The 15,821-nt window shown below is 37.7% G+C and overlaps 1 protein-coding gene across 5 annotated transcripts in view; it reads left to right on the forward strand.

Moving 5' to 3' along the window:
* The window catches only part of LIN54 (lin-54 DREAM MuvB core complex component), an 87,694-nt gene extending 77,636 nt beyond the window's left edge, over positions 1 to 10,058 (forward strand). For 3 of the 5 annotated variants that reach the window (XM_023222555.1, XM_023222554.1, XM_023222556.1), the window contains 2 exons: positions 4,460 to 4,662; positions 7,296 to 8,108. In XM_023222555.1, coding sequence (XP_023078323.1) covers positions 4,460 to 4,662; positions 7,296 to 7,497 — 405 coding nt within the window. In that variant the 3' untranslated portion in view covers positions 7,498 to 8,108. Of the gene's footprint in view, positions 1 to 4,459; positions 4,663 to 7,295 lie in introns of all 5 variants that reach the window. The other 2 variants (XM_023222557.1, XM_023222558.1) reach the window with 1 other exon arrangement.
* The last annotated feature ends 5,763 nt before the right edge of the window (positions 10,059 to 15,821 follow it).

The following is a 15,821-nucleotide window of genomic DNA, read 5'->3' on the forward strand; positions in this document are numbered from 1 at the left end:
AGATAGATAGATAGATAGATAGATAGATAGATAGATAGATAGATAGACAGACACATAGATACAAAATAGCCTGCATTCCAGGGTACAGTCTGGAAATTAAAGGATTATCTTGACCAAAATGCTGGTTATGCCCACTCGAAAAGCACACTGCTCTGTGGAAAACCAAAGTATGTTATGAAGTTTGCTTTGTGAGCATAAAAATAGGAAAGGGGGATCTGGCATATTGCCGGATGAGGTTACTGGTCACGGCAGGCGATTGTCTCCATTTTCACTGTTTTGTTGTTCCAGTGAGCTGGTTATTTTTACTTCTGGGTCAGGCATCTTCTCTGGAAGATGTAGTTGAAACTCTGCTCTGACAAAAGGCATGTAAATCTTCCCCTTCTTGCTTTAGACACAGTTCTATACAGTTTTATTTTAGAAGCTTATGTGTAACAATCTAGTGATTGAGATTAACCCTAGATTACCATAATTGGTTTCTGGGTATGCCTGAAACTTTACTGACAGTGTTTTGGGTGGTTGCGTTATTCCTGTTCTTGGCTCTTCTCATACTGTCATATATTTTCATTCTTTCTTATTCTCAAGAGAGAATAAATTAGTTTATTTATTTATTGGCAGAAAGCCTAGCTTTGCACTTGCTGAAGGTTTGCCCTGCCACAGGAGCATGTCCTCCAGTTCAGTGCCCTCTCCTATACAGCATGTGTCACATGAAAGATTTTGTGTATTGCATTTGCTGTGTAATGAATTCTTTCCTAATCTACTTCTTTACAAAGTCAAATACTACTCTCAGGAAGTAAAGTAGAATAGGAGAGTAACATCTTGTGAGTTCTGCAGATGATCTGAATGAAAATTGCATAAAGAGACAAGTTTTTTGTTGTTGTTGTTGTTGTTTTTTTTGAGACGGAGTCTCGCCCTGTCGCCCAGGCCGGAGTACAGTGGTGCGATTTTGGCTCACTGTAATCTCCGCCTCCTGGGTTCAAGTGATTCTCCTGCCTCAGCTTCCCAAGTAGCTGGGATTACTGGCACCTGCCACCATGCCCAGGTAAGTTTTGTATTTTTTTTTTTTTTTTTTTTTAGTAGAGACAAGGTTTCACCACGTTGGCCAGGTTGGTCTCGAACTCAAGTGATCCACCCACCCATCAGCCTCCCAAAGTGTTGGGATTACAGGCGTGAGCCACCGTCACAACTTGATTTTTTAAACTGTCTTAAGGAACATCTCCAAATCCAACAAGCCAGTTTCATCCAGTGTTGGAATCTTTTTTAGTCTTTCTTCTTTTGAATACCAGATGAAATAGCTAGCTTGCGTTCAAAAGTTATCATGAATATGTAAAAATTAACACTTTTCTTTTTTTTGAGCTGGTGTCTCACTCTGTTGCCAAGGCTGGAGTGCAGTGGTGTGATCTCGGTTCACTGCAAGCTCTGCCTCCCGGGTTCACACCATTCTCCTGCCTCAGCCTCCCGAGTAGCTGGGACTACAGGCACCCGCCACCACGCCTGGCTAATGATTTGTATTTTTTAGTAGAAACGGGGCTTCACCGTGTTAGCCAGGATGGTCTTGATCTCCTGACCTTGTAATCCGGCCGCCTCGGCCTCCCAAAGTGCTGGGATTACTGCACCTGGCCAACACTTCTTTTGAGAACATGGAAATTTATGTAAAGTTGGATCAGAAGGGCAAAGCGACCCTTTCATGTATATGGCATTGAATAATCAATACATGCTGGGCATATGAAATTCAGACATATATGAACTAACCATTTAATTAAACTGGTTAACAAATCTGTGAATTAATAGAAGTAGAAAAGGTACTGGACTAGTTGAAAAGTGTTAGAAGAGAGAACCCTGCCCTACCTATTCTAATGAAGTTTTGTCAGGACAGATACACCGTCTAGTAACAAATTTATCATTCCAAAAGTTATGTACCAAAAAATGGAGAAACTTAGAATATACTAAACTATGAATAGCAGCAGCTAATTGGCTGTAAATTAGCTGTGGGCTTATCTGACATTTTGTGTTGAATTGTTCTTTTGACACCTTTTTCTTCAGCTGAATTGGCTTTTTAATCCTGTTGGTTTGCATCTGGACAACACATTCATGTTTCCTTTCAGTGCCTACAGGCTTGCTGATTAGATGAATGGCTACCCACCTTATTTCATGGTTGTGTCTTTTCTTGTGACCTTTTTCCTCCCGTCCATGTCTTTTTTTTTTTTTTTTTTTCTTTGTACAGGGGAAGTTAAGTTAGCCAAGCTAAGTGTCATTGTAATTTCTCCATCCTGAGCTCCAGTTAGACACTATTAATGTCTTTCTTATGGTTCTTAAAATATAAAGAGAATTAAAATATATATATTTTTTATAATATATATTATATATATTTTATAATATATATAATATATATTTTTTATAATATATATATTATATATATATAATCTAAATTACCATTATTAGTATGTTTTCCCCACTCTGAGGTCAGGAATTTTCTCTCTTCATCACTAGATGCTTATTAAGTATTGCTTTAGTTAGATTACCAGTCAGGCTCACAGTAACCCAGTTAACACAAACTTATATCCATTTATTCCTTTGGTAAATGGAATTTATTGGTGTCTTATAAGAAAGGAGCAGAGTAAATGTGTTTATAATGCAGTCCGTTTATCTTACTAGGTGGTATAGAGAGAAAGGACAGTTTTATTTATTTATATAGACATGGGTTCATTGAAGAAAATGCAGCTAACAAAAACATACTCAAATTCATTAGAAATCAGGGAAATTTAAAGAACAGTGAAATCTCACTTTATCACCCCCACCATCAGATGATAAATTTTTTTTTTTTTTTGAGACGGAGTTTCATTCTTGTTGCCCAGGCTGGAGTGCAGTGGCGTGATCTCGGCTCACCACAACCTCCACACCTCCAGGGTTCAAGCAGTTCTCCTCCCTCAGCCTCCTGAGTAGCTGAGATTACAGGCATGTGCCACTGGCTAATTTTTTTTTTCTTTAGTAGAGACGGGATTTCTCCATGTTGGTCATGCTGGTCTTGAACTGCCTACCTCAGGTGATCCTCCCACCTCGGCCTCCCAGAGGGCTGGGATTACAGGCGTGAGCCACCATGCCTGTCATAAAATGTTAAAAGGAGTTATAATATCCATTGTTGGAGGGAATGTGGGAAATCCTTCCTTTACACATCGCTGATGAGATGTGAGGTATTACAGCCGTTTGAAAAAGCAATCTGACTGGGCGCGGTGGCTCACGCCTGTAATCCCAGCACTTTGGGAGGCCAAGGCAGGCGGATCACTAGGTCAGGAGATCGAGACCATCCTGGCTAACACGGCGAAACCCCTCTCTACTAAAAATGCAAAAAATTAGCTGGGCGTGGCGGTGGGCGCCTGTAGTCTCAGCTACTTGGGAGGCTGAGGCAGGAGAATGGTGTGAACCCAGGAGGTGGAGCTTGCAGTGAGCTGAGATCGCACCACTGCACTCCAGCCTGGGCGACTGAGCGAGACTCCATCTCAAAAAAAAAAAAAAAAAAAAAAATTAAGATACACAACCTGTTATCCAGTAAGCCCAATTCTGGAAATCTAACTCAGAGAAATAAAAAGGCATAATGTATACCAAAAAAAATCTCTTTATGCATCATTTGTGGTACCCAAGAACTGGAAACAAAAATAAACACCCATCAATAGGGAAAATGAAAGGCCAAAAAAATAGACACATCATACCAGGGATTTACACTTAGCCGTTAAATAGAATGAATTCAAGCTATGCCAGATGACTTTGGAGGGATTCCATGAGTTGTAGTATAAGAAAAGCAAGATGCAGAAAAGCAGGTATATGATTTTGAAAAACTAAAAAGTGAAAGTTCTGTATTTGTATATATACATAAGGTCTATGGTTTTATATATGACATTTTTACATGAAAATATATATTTATATAAAATGTAAAACACACCCTAGTTTCATATGGGTTATTGAAGGGTTTGGGGAATCTGAAGTCCCTCCCAAACTCCCTCTTCAGATTAAAATAGCATAATAGAATAATAAAAATAGCATCTATGAAATCCCTTTAATATGAAATTATATACATATGCATAAATGGGAGGTCATCTACATGTTAGTGATGATTTGATTGAGGTGGCTGGATTCTGGATGACCCCTATTTTTGATATTTTAATGTATCATTCATATTTATGAAAAACGTGTTATTTATATCTGAGGAAAAGCTATATCCGTAAGTGGGGGAAAACTGACATGGAAGGACACAGCCACAAATGTTATACAGCCACTGTCAGACTTAAGAATACCTAACCTAGCTAGCCACATGTGTAGTTACTGTTTGTCAGCCAGAGATGCTTCCATCTAATCTTATTATCAGTTGACCAGGTAATGCTATTAGCTGTTGATTTGATCATAGCATCTACTTACAGTAATGTATTTTGGTTTTGATTTGGAAACTTTTCTTTGGTAAATCTTTTAGGCAAAAATAATGTGTTCCTCAATATGCAAATGTATTGGCTGTAAGAATTTTGAAGAAAGCCCGGAAAGGAAGACATTGATGCATTTGGCAGATGCAGCTGAAGTAAGGGTACAGCAACAAACAGCAGCCAAGACGAAGTTATCCTCTCAAATTTCAGACTTGCTTACTAGGCCAACACCAGCTTTAAGTAGTGGAGGCGGAAAGTAAGTCAGTATTTTAATCTTTTTATAGTATTTCCCAAATACTCGCTTTTGATAAAGTTTCTTTTCAGGGGGCAAAGTTGAGTTTATACTTTTGGTTGTTGCAAACCTGATTTTTGCATTTTCTTTCCATCTTTAGCTACTTGTAAAGGAATTTAAAGGTAACAGAAGCCACTGTCAGATTATTGTGCAGTTCGAAAATGCACAGATTACTGATTTAGTCCACTGTGCTTAATTTCTGTCTACTAAGATGAGGTAATTATGTAATTTGAGGAACCCCAAAGAAATCTGAAAACCAGATGTTTCATATGTCTTGCTGAACATGTAATTATTTATGTTTTTGCATTTTCTTACCTTCTCTTGCCTCTTCCATTTCTTGGAGCACTTTTCCCATCCTATTGGGCCACCCATCACACTGTAATAGTGCAGCTCCTTATTGTTATCTCTTATCTGCTGAGTTCTGGAGTAGAAAAGCTTGACCTCTAAAGTCAGGTAGACTTGAGTTTATACTATCTGTGCTGCTTAGTAGTTTGTGAATTTCTTTGAGCCTCAGTTTTCTTTCCTTAAAATAGCCTATACCAGGTGGCTGTGAGAAATAAGGCATGTCTGTAATATCTCCAGTGTCTGTCAAGACCTGATAAAACATAGTTTGTGATTTGGACTGGACTGGTATTAGAAAGTTTGTTAGAGGTTAATTCGAGGAATTATTAAATGGAATGCACCTTGCAAATGGCATATGATTTAAAATGCCTAAGTAGGCCAGGCACAGTGACTCACGCCTATAATCCTAGCACTTTGGGAGGCCGTGGTGGGCAGATCACCTGAGGTCAAGGGTTTGAGACCAGCCTGGCCAACATGCTGAAACCCCATCTCTACTAAAAATATAAAAAGTTAGGTGAGTGTGTGGTGCACGCTTGTAATCCCAGCTACTCGGGAGGCTGGCACAGGAGAATCGCTTGAGCTCGGGAGGCAGAGGTTGCAGTAAGCCGAGATCGCACAATTGCACTCCAGACTAGGCAACGAGAACAAAACTCCATCTCAAAAATAAAATGCCTAAGTTGAAAAGGAGATCCAGTGCTTATAAAAATAAGGCTTTTTTATACAAATATTTAAGATACTAGTTTTTTGTTTTGTTTTTTTCTCTTTTTGAGAGATAGTCTCACTCTGTTGCTCAGGCTGGTGTGCAGTGTCATGATCTCGGCTCAGTTCAGTCTCCGCCTCCTGAGTTTAAGCAATTCTCCTGCCTCAGCCTCCTAAGTAGCTGGGATTACAGGCATACACCACCACGCCCAACTAATTTTATGTATTTTTAGTAGAGATGAGGTCTATGTTGGCCAGCCTGGTCTCGAATACCTGACCTCAGGAGATCTGCCCATCTCAGCTTCCCAAAGTGCTGGGATTATAGGCGTGAGCCACCGCACCTGGCCTTAAGATATTAATTCTAAAGAACTCTTATGACTGGAATATAAGCAGCAAATGGTTTTTGACTGAATAAAGTGGAAATGGTCAGACACCTTAATGAGGCTTATAACCTGGGATTCTGGTCTTTAGAGTACTGAATATAATCTCCACATAGATATTAAAGATACTGCCACAGTAAAATATTTATAATTTTTTAAAATTGGGAAGATGTTTACAATATGAAAACAAAATTATAAAATTATACATTATAATCAAAACTATGTATTAAAAACTTGTATAAAAAAAGTTATGCTAGCATGTTAACAAGCTTGTTTCAAGTGACCAAAACCTTAAATTAATATTTTCTAGTTTAAAATGCTGGTTTGTATGTTAAAGATTCCTATACAGCTGCATGGCAGCCTGAATTCTCAATTACCCTTTCTTGACATAGCGAGCTTTAATTTCAGACTTCATTGTTTAGTATACTTGTTAGTGACCGCTTACTCACAGGTTGTTGAGTTCGTCGTTAGATTATGTTGCTTGACTTAATCTGTCACAGGCTTTAAGACTTGACTTGGCTGCAAATACAGCAAACCTCACGATGGGTTGCTCCAATTTAATACTCAATAGCTCAGGTCTGTATGAATGCAACTCTGTGTAGAACAACATTTGGTTTCCCCATTTTGCTTTGTTGTGATAGAAGAATGCAGAATTTTGGAATGTTTTCTACAAACAGTATCAGTGACTATGGTAAAGTGCTTTATTTTTCATTTTGCCCAAGAGATAGTGCTATCAATTCCCAATATTATTCATTTAGCAACTATTCATGTAGTGTCTCTATGTCATGCACTATTCTAGGCACTGGAGCAACAGCAGTAAATAAAAATTGAACTTTTGGAGCGTACATTCATGATTTGGGAGGATTTTAGTTAAATTCTAGTCTTCATGTAGACTATTATCTTTTAGTTAACTACATAACTTTGCCTAGGTAGTAAGTCACGTGTTTTATATGTTAAATTTTCTGAACAATACTCTTACAGTATGTGAATAATAAAACCAAATCTAACTTTTTAAAGCCCTTTTTAGGATGTACTTGTGCTCACTGTGTCAATTGTGATGCTCATCCTGCTGGTTAATTGTGAAAGTGTCAGTAGAGATTTCCAGATGAAAGAATGTATCCACTTTTGCTATTATTTAACACCACCATCATCTTTCTCTTTCAAAAATCATTTCAGATTGCCATTTACATTTGTAACTAAGGAAGTAGCTGAAGCCACATGTAATTGCCTCCTTGCCCAGGCAGAGCAGGCAGACAAGAAGGGAAAATCAAAGGCAGCAGCGGAACGGATGATACTTGAGGAATTCGGACGATGTTTGATGAGTGTCATCAACTCTGCAGGAAAGGCAAAAAGTGACCCTTGTGCCATGAATTGCTAACTCTTGCACAAAAGACTGATAAATGGAACTGTACAGAAAATTTAAGGTGCAGGGACACTTGATTTTCTGCAAGAAAAACAATTACTGTATTTTAATTCAGTCCTTGTTTTAAAAGACCTGAAATTATAATACTGAAGAGGAAGAAATTTTAAATGAGGAAATTAGTACATTTTAAATCTTAGTTAAATCTGCTTATGCCCCTTCTAAATTGAATTTTTCTTTATTATATAGATTTTTTAATTTGCTTGGGTTTCTTAAAAATTAGATGTTCTCTTTCTGATACCTTTAACAAAAAATGTTTATAAATTCATATAATTTATAATGTATGGTGTTGTATGACTTTGTTAGTAGAAAAGCCAAAGCAGCAATGGTTAGTACCCATTCTTTAGGACTTGATCTAGAATATATGCAGACAGAATGTTACATCAACAAGTTCTTATGAAACACATTCAGATGACATTTTGTATTTAGAATAGGACTATCTTTTAAAGAAAAATCAGCCTTTTTGGGCAGATTCTGGAATAATATCCTGTTGTCACTTTGGGATGTCAGAAGGGGAAATAATCCCCAGGCACACTTTAAATAAATTTTAAAGTTATTTAAAAAAAAAACATATAAAATATTAAAGGACAGTAAATAATTCTCAGAGGATGGGCAATGTGTTTCTGTCATAAGGAATGGCTAACAGATGCTCTGGGCTGTCTCCCTTTTCTTTCAAAGAGTTGGTATGTATTTGAAGAAATAAATTGTCAAAGTGATTACTGGGTCCTACTAAAATGATAGGTGGATATATAAATAGAAGTAAACATATTATGTAGTGATAATATAGAACCTAACATAGTAATCAAGTATAAAATTTGGCATGGGTGGAGAAACAAAGACTAAGGAAGCTACAAAAGATGAATTTAGAGAAGTTTTCATCTATACAATCAGTCATTTTTATAGACTTTTTTTTTTTTTTTTTTTTTTGAGACAGAGTCTCACTGTGTAGCCCAGGCTGGAGTGCAATGGTGCGATCTCAGCTCACTGCAACCTCTGCCTCCCGGGTTCAAGCGATTCTTCTGCCTCAGCCTCCCGAGTAGCTGGGACTACAGGCGCCCACCACCATGCCCGGCTAATTTTTTGTATTTTTAGTAGAGACGGGGTTTCACCGTGTTAGCCAGGATGGTCTCAATCTCCTGACCTCGCGATCCGCCCGCCTCGGCCTCCCAAAGTGCTGGGATTACAGGCGTGAGCCACCATGCCCAGCCCTTTTTATAGATTTTGGAACTAAGAGGTTTCAGATGAATTCACAACTCTTAACTTGATTTACAGAAATGGGCCTGCTAACAATATTTTCAAAATTGCAGTGGGATTTCTTTTTATAAGGGAAGTTTAATATGACATTATTTTCAGCCAGTGATTTGGAAGGTCTGTTTTCCTATAATTACTAAGATAACCTAAATCATTTTCAGTAATTCAAAAACTATGAATTTAAGAGCCTGTTGTGACAGGACTCTTGATTTTATGACAGAAAAAACCATGTTGGAATTCAGGCATTTTGTTAGGTACCTTAATTGTCAGTAATTAGTATATGATTATTGCATTTCCTACAAGGACTCTATAGTTGTATGTATTAAGTGTGTATATATGTTCATATGAACACACAAGATATAGGCAATAGAAATTAAGTAATCTAAAAGAGGATTCCGTTATTCACTAAAGTATCTTCCTTTTAAATTTGGATTTATAAAATCATAGTGCAGTAACTTTAAATGTAGATAGTGCAAACATTCTTAGCACCTCAATCTAGTATGTTTAATTAAAATTTGTATAAATGTAAATTAGTGTAAGGGTAAAATAATAATCAAGTTATTTTTCAAAAGACTGCAATAAGTTTTTGGTCTAAACTTAAAACTTTGTTCATTTTGTACATACTCTGTGTTAATTCTAATTGCACCTTTGTGATGTGTATTTATATACAGTGTGCAGAAAATGTTCGTGAAATTTTGATTACAATTGTAGATTATGTATGATGGCATTGCTTACGAATGTTTTGCTTGTAAAAAAATTTCAAGGTGCAATGAAATGCTACTAGTTTTTCTGATTTTCAAAAATCTATCTAAAATATTAAGCCTTTTCCTTCCTGTGTAGTACTTAACAACTTTTTGTATTCAGGCATTTGCATCAAATTGCTGAACAAGATGAACAGCCACATTAATTCAGTGATTTTAAAAGATTATTTGGGGAGGGTTGGGTATATAATTTTTTAGCTCTATTTACATCCCAAAGTAGAAAGATTAAATTTATATTTACTAGAGCTATTCAAAGAATACACTTTTCTATATTGTAAAAACAGGACAGCAAAGTAAATCATACAGAAAATAAACATTTATACTATTCTGTAAAAAAAAAAGGTTTTGCATTTTTTCTTTAGTTTAATAACACCACTTTAACCATTTAATATGCAAGAAACCTTTTAAATTATCTCTAGTAAATTTGACATTACTTCTGAAAACACAACTAAAAAATTCTACCATTTTGCTCAGTTATTACTAACATAAATTGCTTTGAAATGAGAATATGTCTTCTCTTTCTTACCCATTGTTTAACAACAGAAATTCAGCTGGGCATGGTGGCTCACGCCTGTAATCCCAGCACTTTGGGAGGCCAATGCGGGTGAATCACTTGAGTCCAGGAGTTCTAGACCAGCCCGGGCAACATGGTGAAACTCTGTCTCTGCTAAAACTACAAAAAAATTAACTGGGTGTGGTGGCATATGCCTGCAGTCCCTGCTAATTGGGAGGCTGAGGTGGGAGGATCACCTGAGCCTGGGGAGGTTGAGGCTGTAGTGAGTCAAAATTACACCACTGTACTCTAGCCTAGCAATCAGAGTGAGACCTTGTCTCAAAAACAAAAACAAAAGTACCCAGGAAATCAGTCTACTCTGTCTTTTAATGTGAGATATTCTTATGATAGCTATCTTTCTTAGTTTCCTTTTTTCTGAAGCACTAAACACATCCTGTAGGTCTTATCTCTGGGGTCTGGGAAACTGAATCTTAATGTTACAGGTACAAAAGCAAACAGTGATTGGGGAGGTGGGAAGGACATACTCCTTAGTTCCCCATTTTCTGGTAGTGGACAACTGACATTTTTTCAATCTTATGTAAAATGTGAATAAAAATACTTTTAGGAAAGTTATCTATTTTTATTGTTCTGTAACACAAATAGTTAAGAAAATGAATACCAGTTATGTAAATGAAGCTTCACAGCAGGACCTCCAGACTGACTTTGATCATATTGTATCTCTTAAGCATTTTCTATAGGAATTCTGGTGTGGCCACCCAAAGCAGAGGGAAGGCCATCAGCTAAAAATCCCTTACTATTGGTTATTTTCATCGTGTAAATTACTTAAGGCTTTTCTTGTAAGGGCTTCTTGAATGCACATTTTGTCATTATCTGTAGACCAAAGGTGAGCTTTTTTTTTTAATCCATGTGATTTTATGAGTTGAAAGCTATAAGGTATTTTTTTAATTAAAAATTTCCTTCTAAATGGCAAATTTTATGAGCGCATTTAAGACACTCTTAGTTTCTATTCAAAAGCAATAAAACAATTGTATATTTAGGGTAATGTTTATTATAAGGTCACAGGGATTTTATAAAACTGTCATTTATCATACTCGCATATGAAATCTGATCCTAATATTATAAAAAGAATACATCATGACCAAGTAGGGTTTATCCCAGGAATAAAAGGTTGATCCAGTGTTTTAAAAAAATCAATGTAGTTCACTGTATCAGCGTATAAATAAGAAAAGCCAAATGATTATCTCAAAAGTTGCAGAAAATGACTGTGGATATAGGAAAAACTGCTAAATTGTATGTTTGTTTGTTTTTTGAGATGGAATCTCACTCTGTCGCCCAGGCTGGAGTGCAATGGTGTGATCTCAGCTCACTGCAACCTCTGCCTCCCGGGTTCAAGCAATTCTCACGTCTCAGTCGCCTAAGTAGCTGGGACTACAGGCGCACGCCACCATGCCTGGCTAATTTTGTATTTGATGGGGTTTCACTATATTGGTCAGGCTAGTCTCCAACTCCTGACCTCAGGTGATCCACCCTCTTTGGCCTCCCAAAGTGCTGGGATTACAGGCGTGAGCCACTGTGTGCGGCCACTATATGCTTATTTAAGAGGGTGAATATTATGGTTACGTCAATTTTATCTCAAAAATTTTTTTACCCAAAAGGTGCAGAAAAAAGTATCTGGTAAAATTCAACAGCCACATATGATTCAATAAACAAAAAAATAAAGTCTTCAGAGAACTAAGACTAAACCTGATGAAGACCATTTGCAAAAAAAGCCTGAGCTAACATACAAATGGTGAAGAATGCTTTCCTTTAAGACTGGGAGCAAGACATTCTTACTCAACACTGTAGCTCACTGTGCAATAAGGCAGGTGGGAAAAAGGCCCACAGATTGAAAATAAATAAATAAGACAATATCTATTTGATGATATGAATCCCTATATAGAAAAACCAAAGAATCTAAAAAGTACTAGAATAAGTGAATTTAGCAAAATCAGTATGCAAAAGTTGACTACTTCTGTGTAGTAGCAATGAATGTTTAGAAACTGAAATTTTTAAATCACCACTTACAGATTTCAGAAAACATGAAATCTAACAAAAATATGTAAGATCTGTGCTGAAAAGTAAAAAACTGATGAAAAAAATCAAAGAACCTACAAAAAGAAGATGAAAAAAATCAACCTACAAAAAGAAGACATACCATGTTTCATGGATTTGAAGATTCTATATTATTAAGATGTCAGTTCTCTCCACATTGATCTATAGATTTAACACAACTGCAGTCAAAATCCCAGCAGGAATTTTTATAGAAATCAACAAGCTGATGATAAAACTTATATGGAAAGGGGCAACCAGAACAGCCAAAATATTTTTGAAAAAAGAACAAAGTTGGAGAACTCCCACCTAATTTCAAGACAGATAAAACTAGAGTAATTAAGACAGTGTGGTAGTGGATAGATCCCATTTATCAGTGGAAGAGAATAGAGACCCCATATATATAGTTGGTTTTTTATAACTGCACAAAAGTAGTTCAATGGGGATAGTTTTTTAAACAAATGGGGCTGGCATATCCATATGTAAAAATATGAACTTCATGGCTGGGCGCTGTGACTCATGCCTGTAATCCCAGCATTTTGGGAGGCCAAGGCAGGTGGATCACTTAAGGTCAGGAGTTCAGACCATCCTGGCCAACATGGCAAAACCCCATCTCTACTAAAAACACAAAAATTAGCCAGGTGTGGTGGCGCACACTTGTAGTCTCAGCTACTCAGGAGGCACAGGAATCACTTGAACCGAGGAGGTGGAGTTGCAGTGAGCCAAGATCGTGTCACTGCTCTCCAGCCTGGGCAAAAGAGCGAGACCCAGTCTCAAAAAAGAAAAAAAAAAAACAAAACCTCAACTCATATACCAAAGTTAACTGAGAATGAATGATAGCTTACATGTAAAACCTACTAAATATTGAGAAGAAAACCTAAGAAAAATCTGTGACCTTGGGTTAGGCAAACATTTTAGTATAAAACTAAGATTCCCAAAAAGAAAAAAATTGAAAAACTGGACGTACCAAAATTAATTACATCTGCTTTTCAAAAGACACTGTTAAGAAAATAAAAAAAGCCACAGACTGAGAAAAAAATAATTGCAAAACACATCTGATAATGCACTTATATCCAGAATATGTAACTAATGCTCAGTAAGAGCCAATCTTCCAAAATATGAACAAAAGACTTGAGCAGACCTTTCACCTAAGAAGATACACGATGGCAAATAAGCATATGAAAAGGTGCTCCACATCATTGGTTATTAGGAAAATGCAAGTGAAAACTAAAATGAAATAGCACGAGACACCTATTAGAATGGCTACGTTAAAACAGACCAAAATCCTGACAATATCAAGTGCTAAGAAGTAGTGCAGGCCGGGCGCGGTGGCTCAAGCCTGTAATCTCAGCACTTTGGGAGGCCGAGACGGGCGGATCACGAGGTCAGGAGATACAGACCATCCTAACACGGTGAAACCCCGTCTCTACTAAAAAAAAATACAAAAAACTAGCCGGGCGAGGTGGCGGGCGCTTGTGGTCCCAGCTGCTCGGGAGGCTGAGGCAGGAGAATGGCGTGAACCTGGGAGGCGGAGCTTGCAGTGAGCTGAGATCCGGCCACTGCACTCCAGCCTGGGCGACAGAGCAAGACTTCGTCTCAAAAAAAAAAAAAAAAAGTAGTGCAATGGAAACACTGATATATTGCTGGCCAGAATGCAAAATGAGATTCACTTTGCAAGTTTTGGCGGTTTGTTACAAGGTTAAACATATACTTCCCCATCTTGTGGTTACAGCACATTTTGTTGTTTTCATTAATCAGTCAATGAACATTTAGGCTTTTTCCCACTTTTTGGCTACTATCAATGAAGTTCATGTACACATTTTTGTGTGGACGTTTTCATTTCTCTTGGGTACATGCCTAGAAGTACAATTTGCTAGGTCATAGGTAACTCTAAGCTTTTGAGGAACTGCCAGGCTATCTTCCAAAGTTGCTGCACTAGCTGGACTATTTTACATTCTCACCAACAAGTGTATGAGGGTTCTAATTTCTCCACATTCTTGCCAATACTATGTCTGTCTTTCTTTTTTTTTTTTTCCTTTCAGAGATGGGGGTCTCACTGTTTATTGTCCAGGCTGGTTTTAAACTCCTGGGTTCAAGCAATCCTCCTGCCTCGGCTTCCCAAAATGCTGGGAGTTGAGGCATGAGTTACTGTGCCTGGCCATGTCTTATTTTTTTTTGAGACAGAATCTTGCTCATCGCCCAGGCTGGAGTGCAGTGGCATGATCTCAGCTCACTGCAACCTCCGCCTCCCAGGTTCAAACGCTTCTCCTGCCTCAGCCTCCTGAGTAGCTGGGATTACAGGGTTTCATCATGCTGCCAGGCTGATCTCAAACTCCTGACCTCAGGTGATCCACCTGCCTCAGCCTCGCAAAGTGCAAGGATTACAGGCATGGGCCACTGCGCCCAGCCTCGATGTCTTCTAATAGCTGTCCTAACAGGTGCAATATGATATTTCATTGTCATTGATTTGCATTTTCTGGATAGCTGATGTGAACATATACTCATGTGTTTTATGGCCTTCTGTATATCTCCTTTGGAGAAAAATCTATTCATATTCTTTACCCATTTAAAAATTTTGGTTATTTGTCCTTTTGAGTCATAGGAATTCTTTGTAGATTCTAGATATAACTTTATTAGATAAATGATTTGCAAACATTTTTTTCCATTCAATGGGTTGTCTTTCACTTTCTTGATGGTATCCCTTCAAAGCACAAGTTAATTTTGATGAAGTACAATTATTTTCCTTTGCTGTGCTTTGTCTTAAGAAACCACTACCTGGCCAGGCACGGTGGCTCACACCTGTAATCCCAGCACTTTGGGAGGCCAAGGTGGGTGGATCATGAGGTCAGGAGTTCGATACCAGCCTGGCCAGCACAGTGAAATCCCGTCTCTACTAAAAATACAAAAATTAGCCGGGCATGGTGGTGCATGCCTGTAGTCCCAGCTACTCGGGAGGCTGAGGCAGGAGAATTGCTTGAACCCGGGAGATGGAGGTTGTGGTGACCCAAGATCCCTCCAACAGAGTGAGACTCTGCGGAAGGAAGGAAGGAAGGAAGGAAGGGAGGAAGGGAGGGAGGGAGGGAGGGAGGGAAAGAGAGAAAGAGAGAAAGAGAGAAAGAAAGAAAGAGAAAGAAAAGAAAGAAAGAAAGAAAGAAAGAAAGAAAGAAAGAAAGAAAGAAAGAAAAAGAAAGAAAGAAACCACCACCTAATCCAAATTTCAAAGTTTAACTCTGTATTTTCTAAAAGTTGTATAGCCTTACCTCTTCTATTCAGGTCTTTGCTTCATTTCAAGTTAATATTTTTGCATGTGGATAACCATTTCTCCTAGCACTAGTTATTGGGAAGTAGGATAAATTTTTAAAGGGAATGCTTTTCTCTGAAGAAAAAAATGGCCAAGATGCAAAGTAGAAATTATAACCAAACTGCCCTAAATCAAATATGAATGAATAATTTATTTCACTGTAAAGTGTATCATATCAAGTAAATCTGGTATAAGACTCCAAGCCCTTTCACAAGTGCAGGAGCAATTAACTGGGCTAAAAGTAGTGATGAGACTATTCTTATCTTCTTATCTAAGAGAAATCTGTGACCTTCAGATTTTTCAATATTCATTGTCTCTATTGACCATCTCTTTCCAATTTATCTAGCACTTAAAGTAATGCAAAACA

This window comes from Piliocolobus tephrosceles, chromosome 3 (genome assembly GCF_002776525.5).
Source record: "Piliocolobus tephrosceles isolate RC106 chromosome 3, ASM277652v3, whole genome shotgun sequence".
Lineage (NCBI taxonomy): Eukaryota > Metazoa > Chordata > Mammalia > Primates > Cercopithecidae > Piliocolobus > Piliocolobus tephrosceles.